Source organism: Haliaeetus leucocephalus, unplaced genomic scaffold, assembly GCF_000737465.1.
Source record: "Haliaeetus leucocephalus isolate CR32 unplaced genomic scaffold, Haliaeetus_leucocephalus-4.0 Scaffold751, whole genome shotgun sequence".
Classification (NCBI taxonomy): Eukaryota; Metazoa; Chordata; class Aves; order Accipitriformes; family Accipitridae; genus Haliaeetus; species Haliaeetus leucocephalus.
In genome coordinates, this window is record NW_010973187.1 from 10,983,264 (window position 1) to 10,998,942 (window position 15,679).

Genomic DNA, 15,679 nt, shown 5'->3' on the forward strand with positions numbered 1-15,679 from the left:
GAGATGTAAAGTTGCTTTAAAACTAAATTCCCCAGTGCTTTCCTAAATCATGGCCTTACAGCATTGTCCTGGTCCATTCAATGAATTTTTTGCTAAAGAACTAAATGACAAAAAACCTTACAAGTTCATCCCCTGCAAAACTGGAGTGGGCCATTAATGAAAATCCAATTGCTATGGAGGCAAGAAGCCAAGGTTTCACTATTCAGAAGGATACTTGAATTAGTGAGTGGCAAGGAGACTGGGATGTATTGTGAGAGAAGCTGTCACAGCAGTTGTGTTATATTGTAACTGATAAGGATGATAGTGTAGTGATTGATAAATTAAATAATCTGGAGTGAATAACAACAAAACAGATCAGTCATCAATACAGACACACTTTTATATAAAAGCTCCTTTAGCAAACTAAGGACTTTGTTCTAGTAATTTTCCCCACAATGACATTACTTGAAATTATGTCATTTACGGACTCTACCAAGATAAAATATGGGAGGCTGGAGAAAGATGATCTCAAAAGAACTGGACACCATAGAACTGGGGACCAAAGGCACATCTGTGCTGAGGTGAATAAATCCACTACTTATAACCTTAAACTGACACTTATGGTGCAAGTACATTGTCTGTTTTACCCTGTTGCTCTCCTGTATATAGAATAAGACAGAAGTGCAGGACCAACTTATCTGTTAGTATAAACTAGTCTTAAGCTGAACTTCACCAATTTACTACTGCAGCAGACTTCACCCACAGATAAAACTGTCCCTTAGATCTTAAAACAGAGAGCTGGCTTTGAGGTTACTGTTTACGTGGCCTAGTGCTGGTTCTTTGCATTTGGGTGATCTGGCCCACAGAAAGAATGGAGCACTGAGAATCAGTAGTGTGGACATTTTTCTACCACTGAGCTGGGAACAAAACTCCTTAAACTGAATGTGAGCTTTGCTCATGGATATATGACAGTCTATGAGCCACAGTACTTAAATATTAGCATTCACAAATATTTACTAACCAAGAAAGCAAGAGTGTAATTAGTAGAGGGAATTTTAATGCTATTTACTTTTTTTAATTAAAAAAAAAATATACAACTGAAATTCAATGCTCTCCTCTTCATTGGTTCAATCTATAGCAAGGTATTATACAAGTTGAATCATTTCAAATACCATACTTAGAAAAAAAGAATGCAAAAGACTTCCATGCTATACAGTGACTTTCATGTTAAAATAGCTTAGTTTTAAAATTGTTTTGAAGTTACATGTCATACAGATTACTGAGAGGGGAGGAGGTTAACTGCAGTGTGACTAGCTCCCCTGGAAGGTTTTCCAAACAAAAGAGTAAAGCAGCTCATAATTGGAAGTTGACTTTTTTTCCTCTAAACCAATAATTAGAAAGTACAATATTTCTAAGACAAAATGTCTAATCTATTTTAGAAAAGAGCTAATGTTTGCTGCATATTTTTCATGGTACATTTAAATTATAGTTTTAATAAAATACATCTTTAGATCAAAGCTGAAAGAAGTCATCAGTAGTAGGCCAGTGTACTCCACATTTTTTGTTCTTCCAGATGATGGATGGCTTATGTTGTTCAGATTTCCACAAACAATCTCATTCAGTATTGTTTTTCCTCTTCTAGTACATATAAACAGGAGAACTGGTAGACAAAACAAGAACAAAATCCTTGTGTCCAATCACGTGTTTAGACGTTCATCAGCTTAATGAGTTCATGCAGTTTTATATATAAGTCTAGAAATGGTAGTGCTGATGATGAAAGGTGGGTTTTGTTTTTCTTTAAGATGACAGCATGAAATACAGCATTTTGTTTATATCTCAGGCAAAAGAGAAAGCAAAATTTGCCTGCTGACCACTTGCAGAACTTTTTGAGCAGTAAGCTAGGTCCGGGTGAGTTATCATCCTTGAAACTCTGGTCTTTCTGGTCTTAGAATCAGAGCAGAGAGGAAGGACTTACTAGGAAAGTTAGAAATGGATTTTATTTAAACCTGGTGGAAATTGTTTGAACTTTCCACTCTTGTAAACATCCACATAATGCCATGAAAAAGTTCATGAATATTGCATTTTTTTCCAGTTATCTGTCTATACAAGTTTCTACTTGGATGAGGTTCCTAGAGGTAATGTAGCTCAGACACTCCGTGGTGCCCTCTCAAATTCATGGGTCCTCCTGTTCCTACCTTTTTTATTCTCTTGTAGGTGCTTCCACTTATTTGTATTCACCTGCGTATTGGCAGGCCTTTGTCGGCGTTGTTTGCGGTCTCTTTTCCAAACCTGCTCACAGAACTCATCCATTGTGTTGAGATTGGGGTGATTGATTAACTGCATGAAGTCTCTATACCAGATCTTCTGACTGGGGGTCATGCTATTGGTAGCATCCTTGGTCTTGGAGGCATCACCATCTTCTTCTTTATGGAGCAGCTCTTCCAGGTGGTCAGTATCAATTACTTCCAGGGTCACTTTGAGCAAAGTTTGCATGAAGCCATGCTCCACAGCATGACAAAAATAAATACCAGAGTCTCTCCGTTGAAGACTTCGTAGCAATAGGCCCTGTTCTGTCCGGATCATGTGATCATCCACTTTTATCTGTATCAGAAAAAAATAGTAATTTCAATAATTCATCTTTCATATATATGCAACATTATCCTGTAACCATACTAGTTCCTTAGTACTGCTCCCTTCAGCTGGAAAAACTTGGCAAAAAATCCCCTAAACCACATGAATGGAAAACCCCTTGCCAGTCATCTGGAGTTATGGAAGGATCAAATACTCTGGAAAAACTACTGATATACCTCAAAGAGTTTGGGGGATTAAGAATTTACTCCTCAGTCCCCGCTGCTGCTGAACAAAGATCTGTATCAACTCAGTCAGATGGACTTGCTGGTAAGATCACAGAAGATGCAAGCCTACAATTGGCAGAGTCAACATGGATGCATTTGACTATATTACCAAGGTCACATTTATCATTATCTTTTAGTCAAGCCTAAATGTATTCGTGGGAAAGGTTCTCTGTCTTCCTATTGCTCCTTACTACAAATGCCCTTATGCATAGAAGTGGGTTGTGCATAAGCTGAGAATTTATAAAGAAACAATAAGGAATAAATCTCAAAATATTCATATTAAAAAAGCAACTGTCCAAAATACTGTATTTTTTTGGAATTAATTAATAACTAGAATGCACATGTCACTGCAGACAGAGAAGGCACAAACCTGTTTGCTGCTGTCTCCACCAAGAATAAATTCTAAATAATTTACTATTTATGCAAACAAAGCAAACAGCAAAAATATCTAAAGCTGCTAATGTAACTAAGTATTTAGTACATGCTTAAAAAAAAAAAAGCTTCAGAGTGGTTTGGGTATATTTACAAATACTTCAATGAAACAAACAAGTTTTTGTTTCCTAGCTTGATCTCCCTACCTACCAGAGTAGATTATTCTCTTGAACTATGTGTGACCTAGCTTGATAGTAACGTGACTTGAGAACCTGAGTGAGTAATAGCATAAGAAAGTTGGTGACAAGAGAAGCAGAAAAATAAAGTATCAGCTTAGTGTAATGCAAGCAGGGAAGATCAGTCGTTTTGCCTCTATGACTATTGCTTTTGATGAAAAAAATGTACAAGTTTTCATACCCTTGTGCCCACTACTACCCTTGTTCCCAGTTCTTTTTGTCTCTGTCTTATTTGCAGTAAAGTCTTAGAGCATGCAGTACATGGGAAATGCTCCTGTTAGACTATGTTTCAGTCAAACAGTGTAATTAGATGAATGCAGTTAGACCTTTTTTTCAGAGGCAGTTTTACGGTCTTTGTAATATTTCAGTTCAGTACAATCCTTGTATGATGCTCTAGATGGCACTTAGATAGCATGCTAACTTTTTGTATTTCTGAGCTATCTAACGGAAAACCAATGTGTTTTGCAGGGGTCTGACCAGGGAGATGTTATGAATGTTTTTTGATGTTACAGTTTGTAAAACCTGTTAGAAAGCTTATGGGATTTTATGGTGAAAAGAGTAAGAATATGGTGAAGAACAACAGAAATTATAAAATTCCAGAGAAATTCTGCTAAACCAAAATACAGATGGACATTAATCTGGGAGAGACTCAGGTTCAAGTATATCTTCATAGAGAAGACTAGTTGCATCTCTTTATTGTTTCTACTGTACCTCTTCTTTGCGGTCATCATTTTGCTTCTGGAATTGCCAGTAGACTACAGCGCGCTGAGATTTTGGACTGCACTCAAGAAAAGTGCTGCTATTCTCTACTCCATAGATAATCTTTTCCTCCAGGGTCTGACCACTTGGGTTATCTGTAAAGCAAGAAAAAAAGAAAAAAAAAAATTAAAATTACCAGGAAAGAAAAATTTTAATTGCTAAGTGAATTTTTTTAGAAATTGGGCTCCCTTAAGGTGTTTAAAGATAAAAAAATGTTAAAAGAAAAATTTCCTCATATCGGTATGCCATTTGGAAATCTCCATCAACATCTCTATCTTTGTAAGGATCCCTGGTATTTTTTTATTATTATCTTTGTATTTTAAATCCTAACAGCTGTTAACATCTCAGTATGTGAAGTTAATGAATTTCATTGTGAAATTTTGTGTAAACCTCATTATTATTCATCAAGGAAAACATCTAGGACACAACAAGAATTTTTAATAGCAAACTGTATGCAGTGAGAAAACTCAGGGTGTAGTTGCAGAATGTCTGTAATGATGCCTCCTGGGCTCTATGATCATAATACTTTAGAGCAAAGTAATAAAACATGAGGCTATTTAAAAGTAGTATAATGTGTTTAGATTATATGGCACTGCAGTTTGCTGAAGCTGTTAATGACCAGGAATAATGTTTCTGAGGAAACAATCTTCAATTAATCATTTCCTCTCATACTGATATAATTTATGGAAATGTAATGAGGTTAACAAACCAGACATTATGGGAGGGGAAAAAGAAAGTTAAATAAATTACTTCCTTTTGTAACAACAGCGTTTCAAGATATTCATCAACTCGCTGGAAATATCACATAGCTATAGGACTTATATGGCATTTGATTCTTCTCCAATACCGCAGAGGCTGCAAGGCATCATATTTCAACTCTCCACCTTAGCTCTTTAAAATGCTGTTATGGACTTAAGTGGCAACAGCACAATAATCCTAGAGAGTAGATGGGGACGAAGGGGTTGGTAAGCTATTTAACACTGTGTTGATCTCATGGGGTTTCCTGTCTCTTTGCCATTATTTGTCATTCTTTCCATTTTCCACTTCTGATCTTTAGCACTGGAAATCTTTAAAGAACTTCTTTTGATATGTTTTAACAGGAAAATGATGTCTAATTAAAATCCTCTCAGAGAAATCCTTTGTCAAGTTTTGTTTGCTTTCACGGTGCCTTTATCGTATTGGCCACGTAGTTTAGCAAACACAGGCTGTTTGCTAGATGACTGAGCCAAAGGTAAAAATAAAATTGAGCTCCTGATTTATGTTGATACAGCAATCATATGTCCTTCCATAATGACTTGCAGCCCTGAGAGAGGATGGAAGAAGGGATGGGGGACAGAATAGGAATTGGTACTTGCCCAGTTCTTAGTAAGGAAACATCAAATGGCCTATTAACACTAAACAAATAAGGAATGGGTTAGCTTGCTTTCCTCTGTTGGATTGTGAACCTTTCCAGCAAGTAAGTGGGGCGCTATATAAACAACTAAGTGAAACAGCTTTTATGACATCTCTCAGAAACCACATCCCTATGAAGAATGTCAGTGCAGCTTTGGGCCAGGAAGATGGGGAGCAATGGGGGAATGAATCAGAAAGCAAAGCAGCAAGAGAAGGGTAAGACAGCTGGAAGAGAATGTAGCCCAGTATACCAGTAGAAAGGTGAGATGGAACATGGGTGAATTTGTGTCAGTGAAACAGAGGAACTGGAAGTATGTGAAGAGACTAACTGAATAGAACTAGAAGTGATTAAGATAAAGATTGGAAATGGAAATGATTGGCTGATAACTCATGGGTCCAGATTCAACATTGTGAATGGCTGACTGATGTACTAACTCTTCTGTTTCAAGTTAGGTGCTCTCATTTAGGAAGAGAATTCACACGGCTGAGCAGACAGCCAAAGATCCTCACATAGTCAACAAGAGACAGTTAGATATCTGAACTGGGACCCACAACAGATAGTGCAGTAGGGCTGCAACATAAGATAGTCAGTGGGAAATGTCCCCTTTTATAGCCTGGGACACACACGTTACTGCTCCAGTGATGTATTTCTGTGAAACAGAGATTTCCAGACTTCCAGTATAAAGGATGGAAACACTCTAGGATGCATGCTCTATTTCAATTCCTCTCTCCCAGGCTCCATGAAATTTGAATCTTGTTTGCAGAATGGCTCAACTTCAACAAGAACAATCCGATAGTCTGGGTGCTTGTATTGGAAGCAGAGCTATCAAGTCAATCTCCTAAGCCTAAGTGGACTTTGAGTCCTAATGGCTGATTTAACCAGCAGGTTACTAATTAGGTGGCTTGCAGCATCACTTGACTATATTTTCCTGAACACAACATAGTCCAAGTGAATTATACGTGAGCAGAGCACATGTAACACTGGTCTCATTAGGTCCAAGGAGAGTCTTCTAGACCCTAAATATCAGTACAAAGGACAAAAATAGATATTTCTTTGGCAGGGATCCTACTGCCTATGAGCAGTAGCATATTTTTAAGTATATAGAGAAGTTTCTGCTGGAAAACTTAGGTACCTAGGATATCCTTAAGATCACAGAATCATAGAATAATTTGGGTTAGAAGGGACCTTTAAAGGTCATCTAGTCCAATCCCCCTGCAGTAAGCAGGGAAATCTTCAACTAGATGAGGTTGCTCAGAGCCCCGTCCAACCTGACCTTGAATGTTTCCAGGGATGGGCCATCGACCACCTCGCTGGGCAACTTGTGCCAGTGCTCCACCACCCTCACTGTAAAAAATTTCTTCCTTATATCTAGTCTAAATCTACCTTCTTTTAGTTTAAAACCATTACCCCTTGTCCTATCGCAACAGGCGCTGCTAAAAAGTCTCTCCCCATCATTCTTATACACCCCCTTTAGGTACTGGAAGGCTGCTACAAGGTGTCCCTGGAGCCTTCTCGTCTCCAGACTGAACACCACCAACTCTCGCAGCCTGTCCTCATAGGAGAGGTGTTCCATTCCTTTGATCATTTTTAGTTTCTAAGTATTCTTAGTATCTAAGAAGCTAGTCACAAGTTTTCATGGAAGTTACCTTGAAGGTGGGTGCTCTGACACCATTTCAAACTTCTGAGTGTTTTCTTGGATCTGGTCCATGGCATTCTAACATGTTAGAGATCACCATGGAAAGTGGCAGAAGCCGCCTTTAAATTTCCTCACAGCTCCAGAAAACATAGTATGGGTGACAGTCATGCAATGAGGGAGGAAGGATTTAAGGCATCCTTCAAATTCCATTTCCATGATTTAAGGGAGCAGAAAGCAGGTCCAGAAATGTCTATAAAGTTCATGTAATATTGAGCACGTGGAGTGCAGGAAAGTAAGCAGAGTGATGGAATAATCACAGGATCAGAGTGTAGCTCTGGGACTGAGGGAGAAACTGAAGAGACTAGGAGGAAGAATGAAAGTCTGGAAAGTTCAGAAGAGCAGCTGGAGGAATTAGAAAATTATAGAAGTCATGAAGTTGGTTATGAAATTCAACCCAAAATCCTGTCTGAGAGCTGTAATTCCCCAAATGAACCCAACAGCAGTATCAGTTTACTACCCTGATAAATATCCTTTAAATACATAATTTCTGACATAACCAAAGAAGTATGAAAGGCTAAGTACTTATACCAAAATTGCCTTGCAGATGAACGCATCTCACTATACAGTCAAATTCAGAGTGATTCTTTGAGCTTCCCCTGGGAAATATCACCTAAACAAAGCTGCCCCTTCATTTACAAATTCTTCAAAAAAGAACTTGATTAATTTCTTGATAGCACTAGTATGTTACACTTCAAAAAAAATGTTCTTTAGCTGACACAAAGGTGACCATCCTTTTAGATTTAAGCATTAATGCCTGGCCAAACACCTGTACAGCTAATGATCCTCAGCTCCCTCTAATGTTGTTGAGTAGTCATTTTATACTACTTATACATTTGCACAAAAGGGCAACTGAAAGAGCTACCTAAACCTTATTAAAAGCATTATTGCTTCAGACTGATATCAAAGTAAGTTTCTGCAATGTCTTTAAAAGTGAGATATACACTAAGAGATTGTTCTTTTTTCTTGTTTCTGTTGGTTCACACGGAGAATCAACTGGCAGTTACTGCAAAGGAATGTGTAGACAAGTAGAAAATGATTGCTGGAGCTTATTTTTGGCTATAGACAAATCCAATTCTTCATCTGTTGTCTAGGAAAATACTGGTCATAACCAAGGAAAAACTCAGCATAAGTTGGCATAGGAAGTTTATGGGCCATGCAGCTGTCTCTACAGTGCACAATCATGTATAAATGACAAGTAACTACAGCATAATTTTATAGATTTACAATTCAGAATTAATTTAGAGAAAATTTCACTCAAGAACAATCTAAAATGTTTATTAAGTATTTTGACAGTGCTTCCTTAAAGTCTAGGACCTAGAACTGCATTCCCTCAGTATTTTTTATAAGTTACTGATTCTTCTAATAATGCTGGCTTCATCTCACGATTAAGTAAAATTTTCAGTGATATCTTGTCTCATACTTGCTCTGCTCATTTTGAGAAAGCTGTATTAAAGCTCCTTGTGATAGGTGTGCCATATAATAGCTTTTTCCTGACCTTGAGTTCTCATGACTGTTGTCATGAAAAAACTGCACTGAATCACTTGCCTTTGGACAGAAGATATCTTTTTAGACAAATATGTTTACCATATATGGGAAGATATAAAAAACAAAGTGTTTTGAAATCCTTTTCTTGTCTATGAAGGTAAAGAACAGACCTACAGTTGTATAAAGCACAGCTAGCAAGGGCAAGAGAACGTTAAAAAAAACTGGACATGTGGTAGTCCAGATCATCATTTTATCCATTAGTAAAAAGTTCAGATAATAACAAGACAGAGCTGAGACATGCTTCTGCTGGTAATAAAATCCACGTTTAGTGCCTGGTGAAATTTTCCTATTGGGAAACTGAAAATGTCATCTCAATCCCAATATACAGATGGTCTCATCTGCACTGTATAAGCATTACTAGATATCATACAACTGGAAATTTGTTAACTTTCTACTAGTCCACATTGACTAGTTCAAATCTAAACTAGTTGTGCATTCATGAGTTCTCAAAAAGTGACAACTGCATATTGATCATAGTCTATTCATGCACTTTTCCAAACTGTTTTCCTTTCTGAGTAGCTTGGCTTGAGTCTGACAAAGAAAAAGTAAAAAGAAAAGCCATAGTAATGTTAGCTGCAAATTTCAAGTTATTACAAAGGAAGACAGAGAAAACTATTACTGAAACGTAGGGGTGGTGAATTATAGCTGACACAAAAGTACAACTTTGGACTATTTATCATTCTTGCTATTACAAGGACTAGAAGGATATGAAGGTTTTGAAGTATCTCCATTTTCAGCCACCCTTTCTTTTTTTATCCCAGAAATTTGGCCAGTGGTTTAATTGTTATTATAGATGTACCACAAACATGAGTAATCATTTCTTCCAGCAGAGGGAAGTATTGCCTAAGTGTTCTCTTCACTTACAGCAAAATGAACATTTTTCATTTTCTGAGTGAAGATCTTCTGAAGAGTTTGGCAACAAATTAGTAACTGTGAGAAGTTTATCAGCCAAACAATTCAAGAAAGAAAGATCTGGTCAATAAACTGTGAAAATGAAACAACCAACAAAAAACAAAACCAAAAGATGTCAAAGAAAACCCATGCTGAAAGCACACAGGACAGGCCTGCTGCAAGGAGCATCCTGATCTTAAGGGCTGCTAGAGTGGCACCTACAACAAAGACCATTCCATATTTAGCCAAGGTAGTTAACTGTGTGTTTGGTTATCATCCTATACAAACTATATGAAGCAACATGTACATACTTCTTGCTGTTCTGAAGGAGATACAAATATTTTCTGACATAATATGCCTAGCCTGATGGTATGGTACTATCAGGTAATCAAAGCAGAAAAATTGAAATGCTTAAAACTGTTAACTTGAGGAAAAACAAACAAAAATACCCCTAGCCTTTAGTGTCTGATCCAGGCCATTGTAAGCAATCTAAATTGGGATAATGATGTATTATATTCTCCTTTCCCAGATGTTCAAGACAATTTCACCAACAAATCATTCATGTGCATCCTACTCTTCTCATGCACAGTCTGTAAATTACATACAAATTAGTTGTACTTCAGTCATACCCATAACTCACCATGATGCTGCAGGTCTGAGCAGTGGGTAAGCGGGTCTCCATTTCGGATGTCTTGTCGTCTAGTACGCCTGCAAATATCATATTTGAAAACTGTTAGTGACCTTCACGGTGGTCAGTGTTCACATTTGACATGACTGAAGAGGAACAAATGGAACATACATATAATTATATAGGTCACAAGTGCACCTAAACAACATTCAGAAGGAGATCATATTGTTACTACCATATCCTACGCATTATCACGGTTTGTAGAATCAGCCTTTATTCTTACAGGTAAAATCTTCAGAAGCTGGTAAATACAACATCTCTTGCACTGAGCCTGTAAAGTTTATTTCAACTGTGTTGGCAATATTGATCACAGGCAGCTTCATTACTTGACTCATAGATACAGGGACTGCTAAGGGATTAAAGTATATACAGTACAGTTGAACACGCATCAGAAAATGTGAAGAAGCTACAGCTTTTCTGCAAGTACAGAATACTTTAAGTATCATGGCATCTTTTAGTTAAAATGAAATATTAGCTTTGAAACAATGTCAAAGTGCTGTATTTTCTACAAAATCTAAATTAAAATACATAGATCATTTCAGCAGCTACAGATCTCACCAAAACATTTCTGATAAAACCTTTTCCAAAACTGCTGCAAATGGCTTTGTCTTTAGAATAAACAGAATAAAACACTTTGATAGGAAGATTTTGAAATGTCGTTTATTCCATCCTTTGTAGTTTGAGTCCAGGTTGTAGCTTTTATTGCGTGTCCATTTAATATAGTTTATTCTTTCCCCAGCTTGATTTCCACTGGCTTTTTTGGAAAACATATTGATCTATGCTAAAAAACATTGTATTTCACAGAAGAAAGCTTTTAAATACAGTTTTATTTTGCATTTGTTTTTCTCTCTTTGTCTGCTCCTATTTTAATTTAAATAGCTGACACAAAATTCAACTGAGCCAGAGAAAAGCGTTTCATAAAAAAAAAAGAAAAAAGAAAAAGGCAAACAAAGATGTGTTTCAAGTGTGAGCACTTTACTTTAGGAATCAGAGAAAGCCTGAGGGCTTGCAAAATTAGAGGAGAACAAAGAGGATTAGGCTGCTGAACAATGCTGTGATTTCAGATTATGGCATCCAGCAACGGATATGCAAAAGTCAAGTAGCCTTGTAAAAAGCACTGTTGGTCACTCCCTTGTGACAACAGCCCTCATTTTTAAAAAGCCATTGTTCTGCAATACAGAGACCATCTCTCTTCTGTTCACTGGCCCTGTTTGCAGACTCTCACTACCAGCCCAGCATCAGCACATACTAAGAGTTCTCACAAAGGCACCATCAACTGCACAGCTGACTCCTCTTGGCTGAAAGATTTGAACCATTTTTTTTTTTCACTGAAAACTACTGAAATGTTAAAACTGAAATTAGTTATGTGAAGTATGGTAACAGGGTTTTTTGGGGAAAAAACAATTCAGAATATGCATTTTTTATATCTTCCTGAATAAAAACTTATTTAAAATTATCCTAGTGAATTAACATGCTTTAATAAGAAGGAACCTTCTATTGACATAGGATTCAAAAAATGTACTAATCCTAATTTCACATATCATTTTCATATTACTCATTAGCAATGAATAAAAGTACACCAAAACATAAGGAACCATAAAATTTTGTTACTCCTTCCTAAATTTTGAAATGCAGCATATTTATAGGATACTATTTGTAGAAAAGAAGTCTGTGGAACGACTCATATTGCTGTCAATGGAGTTGGGATGAAATGTTTAGTTAGAATCTCAGGAAAACGTCGCACATATCACCGTTGTATCAACATGATGATCTATGAAATATGAACCAGAACACATCTGCATGGGGTAAAGTTAAGTGGTCACGCTACAGGAGCTCTGAACTGTCACTTAGACTTGTAAAATACACAAAGAAAGAAAAGTAAATTAAAATCATGGCTCATAAAAGCTCCTTTTTAAAAAAAGATGGAAAAAAACAAAACAAAACAAAACAAAAAAACAAAACCCCAAACCAACTATTAGTAAAGCATCTGTGCAATTGCCTCAGGACTCAACTTTCCCAATATTTCTGGAGCCTAAAATTACAAGGGTTCGTTATTAGGAAAATGTTGACATTTAAGCTGTTTCCAGCAATGCTGATTTTGCCATACAGGCATTCAAAGCTGGCTTGAGGCAGTGGGTACAGCAGGTACAAGGTAAACAGAGGATCCTCTCCCCCACTAACACAGACCTTTTATTCTGCTGCTGCTTCTGCCAAGGGAAAAAGGGGTGAACCCTGGGGGCTCAGCAGCTTTTTCTGAATGCCTTGTCAGGTTCCCAGCCTCTCAGGACTTACTTTTTCTTTCATAGTGGCCTCAAGAAGTGTAAATTCTGCACCTCAAGGTTTTCCTGTAGCTGTGCAACCCAGTTTAGCCCCAGTAACCCTGCCCCTTAATCCTTGTAAGAGGTCCCAGTCCCTTTACCCCTGATGGCAACAGTGACCCTGGTCTGCTGCTTAGTAAATTGGAGAGACAGATAAGGAAAAGACAAAGAGCCCTATTTCTTCCATCAGTGTAAGCAGATGAACTACAGGATGATATGCTCTATGGGTCTTGAGATGGGCTGGGAGTAGGAATGGGTGCTAATGAAAGCTGAGGAACGATGAGGTTCAGGGCTAAAGATTAGGAGGGAGGTAGCAGAGAAGAGTGATTCAGTGATTCCTGATTTTACTGTCTCCTTCGACTCAGAGGCAGTACTCAACCACACTGACTTCTAACCCTTAAAAATTTCAGACCAAATCAATCTCTTAGACTCCCCTTGAAAACCTCAATGTTCCATCTCCTCTCTTTCCTCCCTCCTACAAAGAAACTGCCATGCTTCCACCACAAATTTGAATTTAGCCCATGCAGCTGAGAAAATTTGACCAGCTCTTCTTTTGGGTTTGGTTCAGTTTCTCCTTTTTAATTCTTTCCTAAAAAATTTCACAAAAAGCTTGTCTCAGATTAACTCTGTTTCCTGGTGCAAAAATAGAACCTGATGTTCCAAAAGCAGTTTTTTTCTTTTGTCATCAGTATTTGTTTAGGATACATTGTAATGCAAACCTTGAAATGTTAACGCCCTCCATCTGAAAAGTCTGTGACACAAAGGCTACTTCTCACCCTTTACCACATTTCACCTACTGCAACAACCAATCCAAATCTGGAATTTGGAATCCCCCAATCCTCAATTAAGTATTTGTTATTAATTTTAAACTAACGATAAAGGCTCCTTATGCATGTAAACCCTCGGACTCCTTGTTTCTTTAAAAGTGTGAGATGTTTGGCATATTCGATTTAATGTGAGCACTTTTTAATAATTTTAGTCAATTTATTACAGCATCTCAACACTACCCCCATAGCTGTTCTTATCTGCAAGTGATTACCAATTCAGTTATTCCTAATTTCTACTTCAGTAGCTAAGAACTGTTCAATAACTAGCTTATATACCTTAAGAGAAAGAAATTCAGAGATAAAGGCAGGCAAAGAAAATATTATTTTAAATCTTCAGATCAGGCAACTAGGACTTGTACATTTTTTATAAAAATTATATTTTTCACTTGCAGAGTCTGTCTTCCCTTAACCTTTGCATTGCAAAACCTTCAGCATCAGTGCAGAGTGAATGTGAAATAGTGATTGTTCTGATCCGGTAGCATTTAGACACACATCAACACATACAAGTTATACTTTTGAATAATAACAATGATGTTATATATCACTAAACAATAAATTTCCATTCATGTCCAAACAATCTATAAATATTTTCTTTGAATGAGAATTCATGAAAATGCACAATGATTTACTTGGGCAAGTAGTTCTTTTATTTTAATATCAAGCCCCCTTCTCATGTTAAGAGAAAAGACATTTTTTGTGTTTGCTGTTTATTACTGAATATAAAAGTTATGAATTCATTTCAGAGACAACTCTTTTCTGGATGTTTTCTTACAACAGCTTTTAAAGCCAACCCAAGAAGTAGCAGTGTTCACTTTAAATCAACCAAGACTTCATATTGCTTGTAACTCCCACAATTATGTTTTCTTTGGAAGAGAAAGGGCTCCAGTTAACCATTCCGTGAAAAATCTCCAAAGCCCTCTGGTCATATTGAGACCATCAGTTAAAACAAATAGCAAACCATGCAGACATCTGAAACTGTCCCTACCTCTTAGCAGTGGGGAAGTAACGTGAGCAAGATGAACCATCCCAGGCACAGTAAGGGTCTCTTGCAAGGCAACACTCAGCACATGCTTTTCCATACACATCACAGCGGTGTAAAGGAAGCTGTGAAACTCCAGTGGCTGAGCCAATGTAGAGCTGTTGCTGTTATAAAAGTTACAAAACAAAAAAAGAATTTTAAAAAATTGTAAATTACCATTTTTTTTGCTAGGAAAGCATAAAAAAAGGTTATATAATAATATATTAGGACCGTTACAAATACAATAAAGGATCATGATCCAGATGTACACTAAAGGAATGAGAAGACAAATGTCCTCAGCATAAAAAAAAATCAAATAGGAAAAACTTTGATTTTTTTATGACACTCTAGGTGGCTTCTCCAAACAGTAAGAAAAATTAAGGTACTCTTCCATTTTTTCTTTTGAATTCAGATCCCTGCATTGGGAAAGCGCTATAATCAGTGACAGAACACAATGGAGAATATGCTTTTGAATCTAAAGAAAAATAAAAGCAACTTTAATGTAAATTTCCTATATAGGACTGATTTGTGTATGTGTGGAGAAACCTAATATAAATTACGTCAGTCTAAAGCTAAGACATTTCAGCTTGGAAGTGCTGCCATGCATGCACTTCTCTGCACGTTTGATAATTCTGATGCTTCATACTCTTTTCTATAGGTCACATACTCTAACTGAAATGTATCATTACTTTATTTTGGATAAAAAACATTGTTCAGTGGAAGATGTAGTTCAAATGCAGAGACAAGCCATGAAGTATATCAAAAAACATGCAACAAAATGAACTACAGCTTTGTATGGCATCACAACAGAATATCTTGCCACACTCTCAGTTTCCTTTCTGACATCAAATTCATGTGGTCCATTAAAGAAGTTGGTCCCCGGAGGGACATAAGTTAACTGAACTACTGATCCCACGTTAAAGTCCAAACAGATATTCCAGGTTAGCACTAATTCACAAAGAAAACAAGTGTGAGTGTAGTAAGTAAATACAGTTCCCTCTGAGATGCAAAACTAGGGGAAAACAAAATTAATAGATAAACAAAAATTAAATGGCATAATCCTTCTGTTTTGGAAACACTGACACTTTGCTATCAAAAGCTT

General features: G+C 37.0%; 1 protein-coding gene across 1 annotated transcript in view; it reads right to left on the reverse strand.

Moving 5' to 3' along the window:
• Positions 1–1,016: 1,016 nt before the first annotated feature.
• Positions 1,017–15,679, reverse strand: part of SEMA3A (sema domain, immunoglobulin domain (Ig), short basic domain, secreted, (semaphorin) 3A) — a 167,542-nt gene continuing 152,879 nt past the window's right edge. The window contains exons 15-18 of the mRNA XM_010580947.1: positions 14,545–14,702; positions 10,367–10,434; positions 4,154–4,296; positions 1,017–2,580 (exon numbers count right to left, since the gene is read on the reverse strand). Of these exons, the coding sequence (XP_010579249.1) occupies positions 2,125–2,580; positions 4,154–4,296; positions 10,367–10,434; positions 14,545–14,702 (825 nt within the window). The 3' untranslated portion in view covers positions 1,017–2,124. The remainder of the gene's footprint in view (positions 2,581–4,153; positions 4,297–10,366; positions 10,435–14,544; positions 14,703–15,679) is intronic.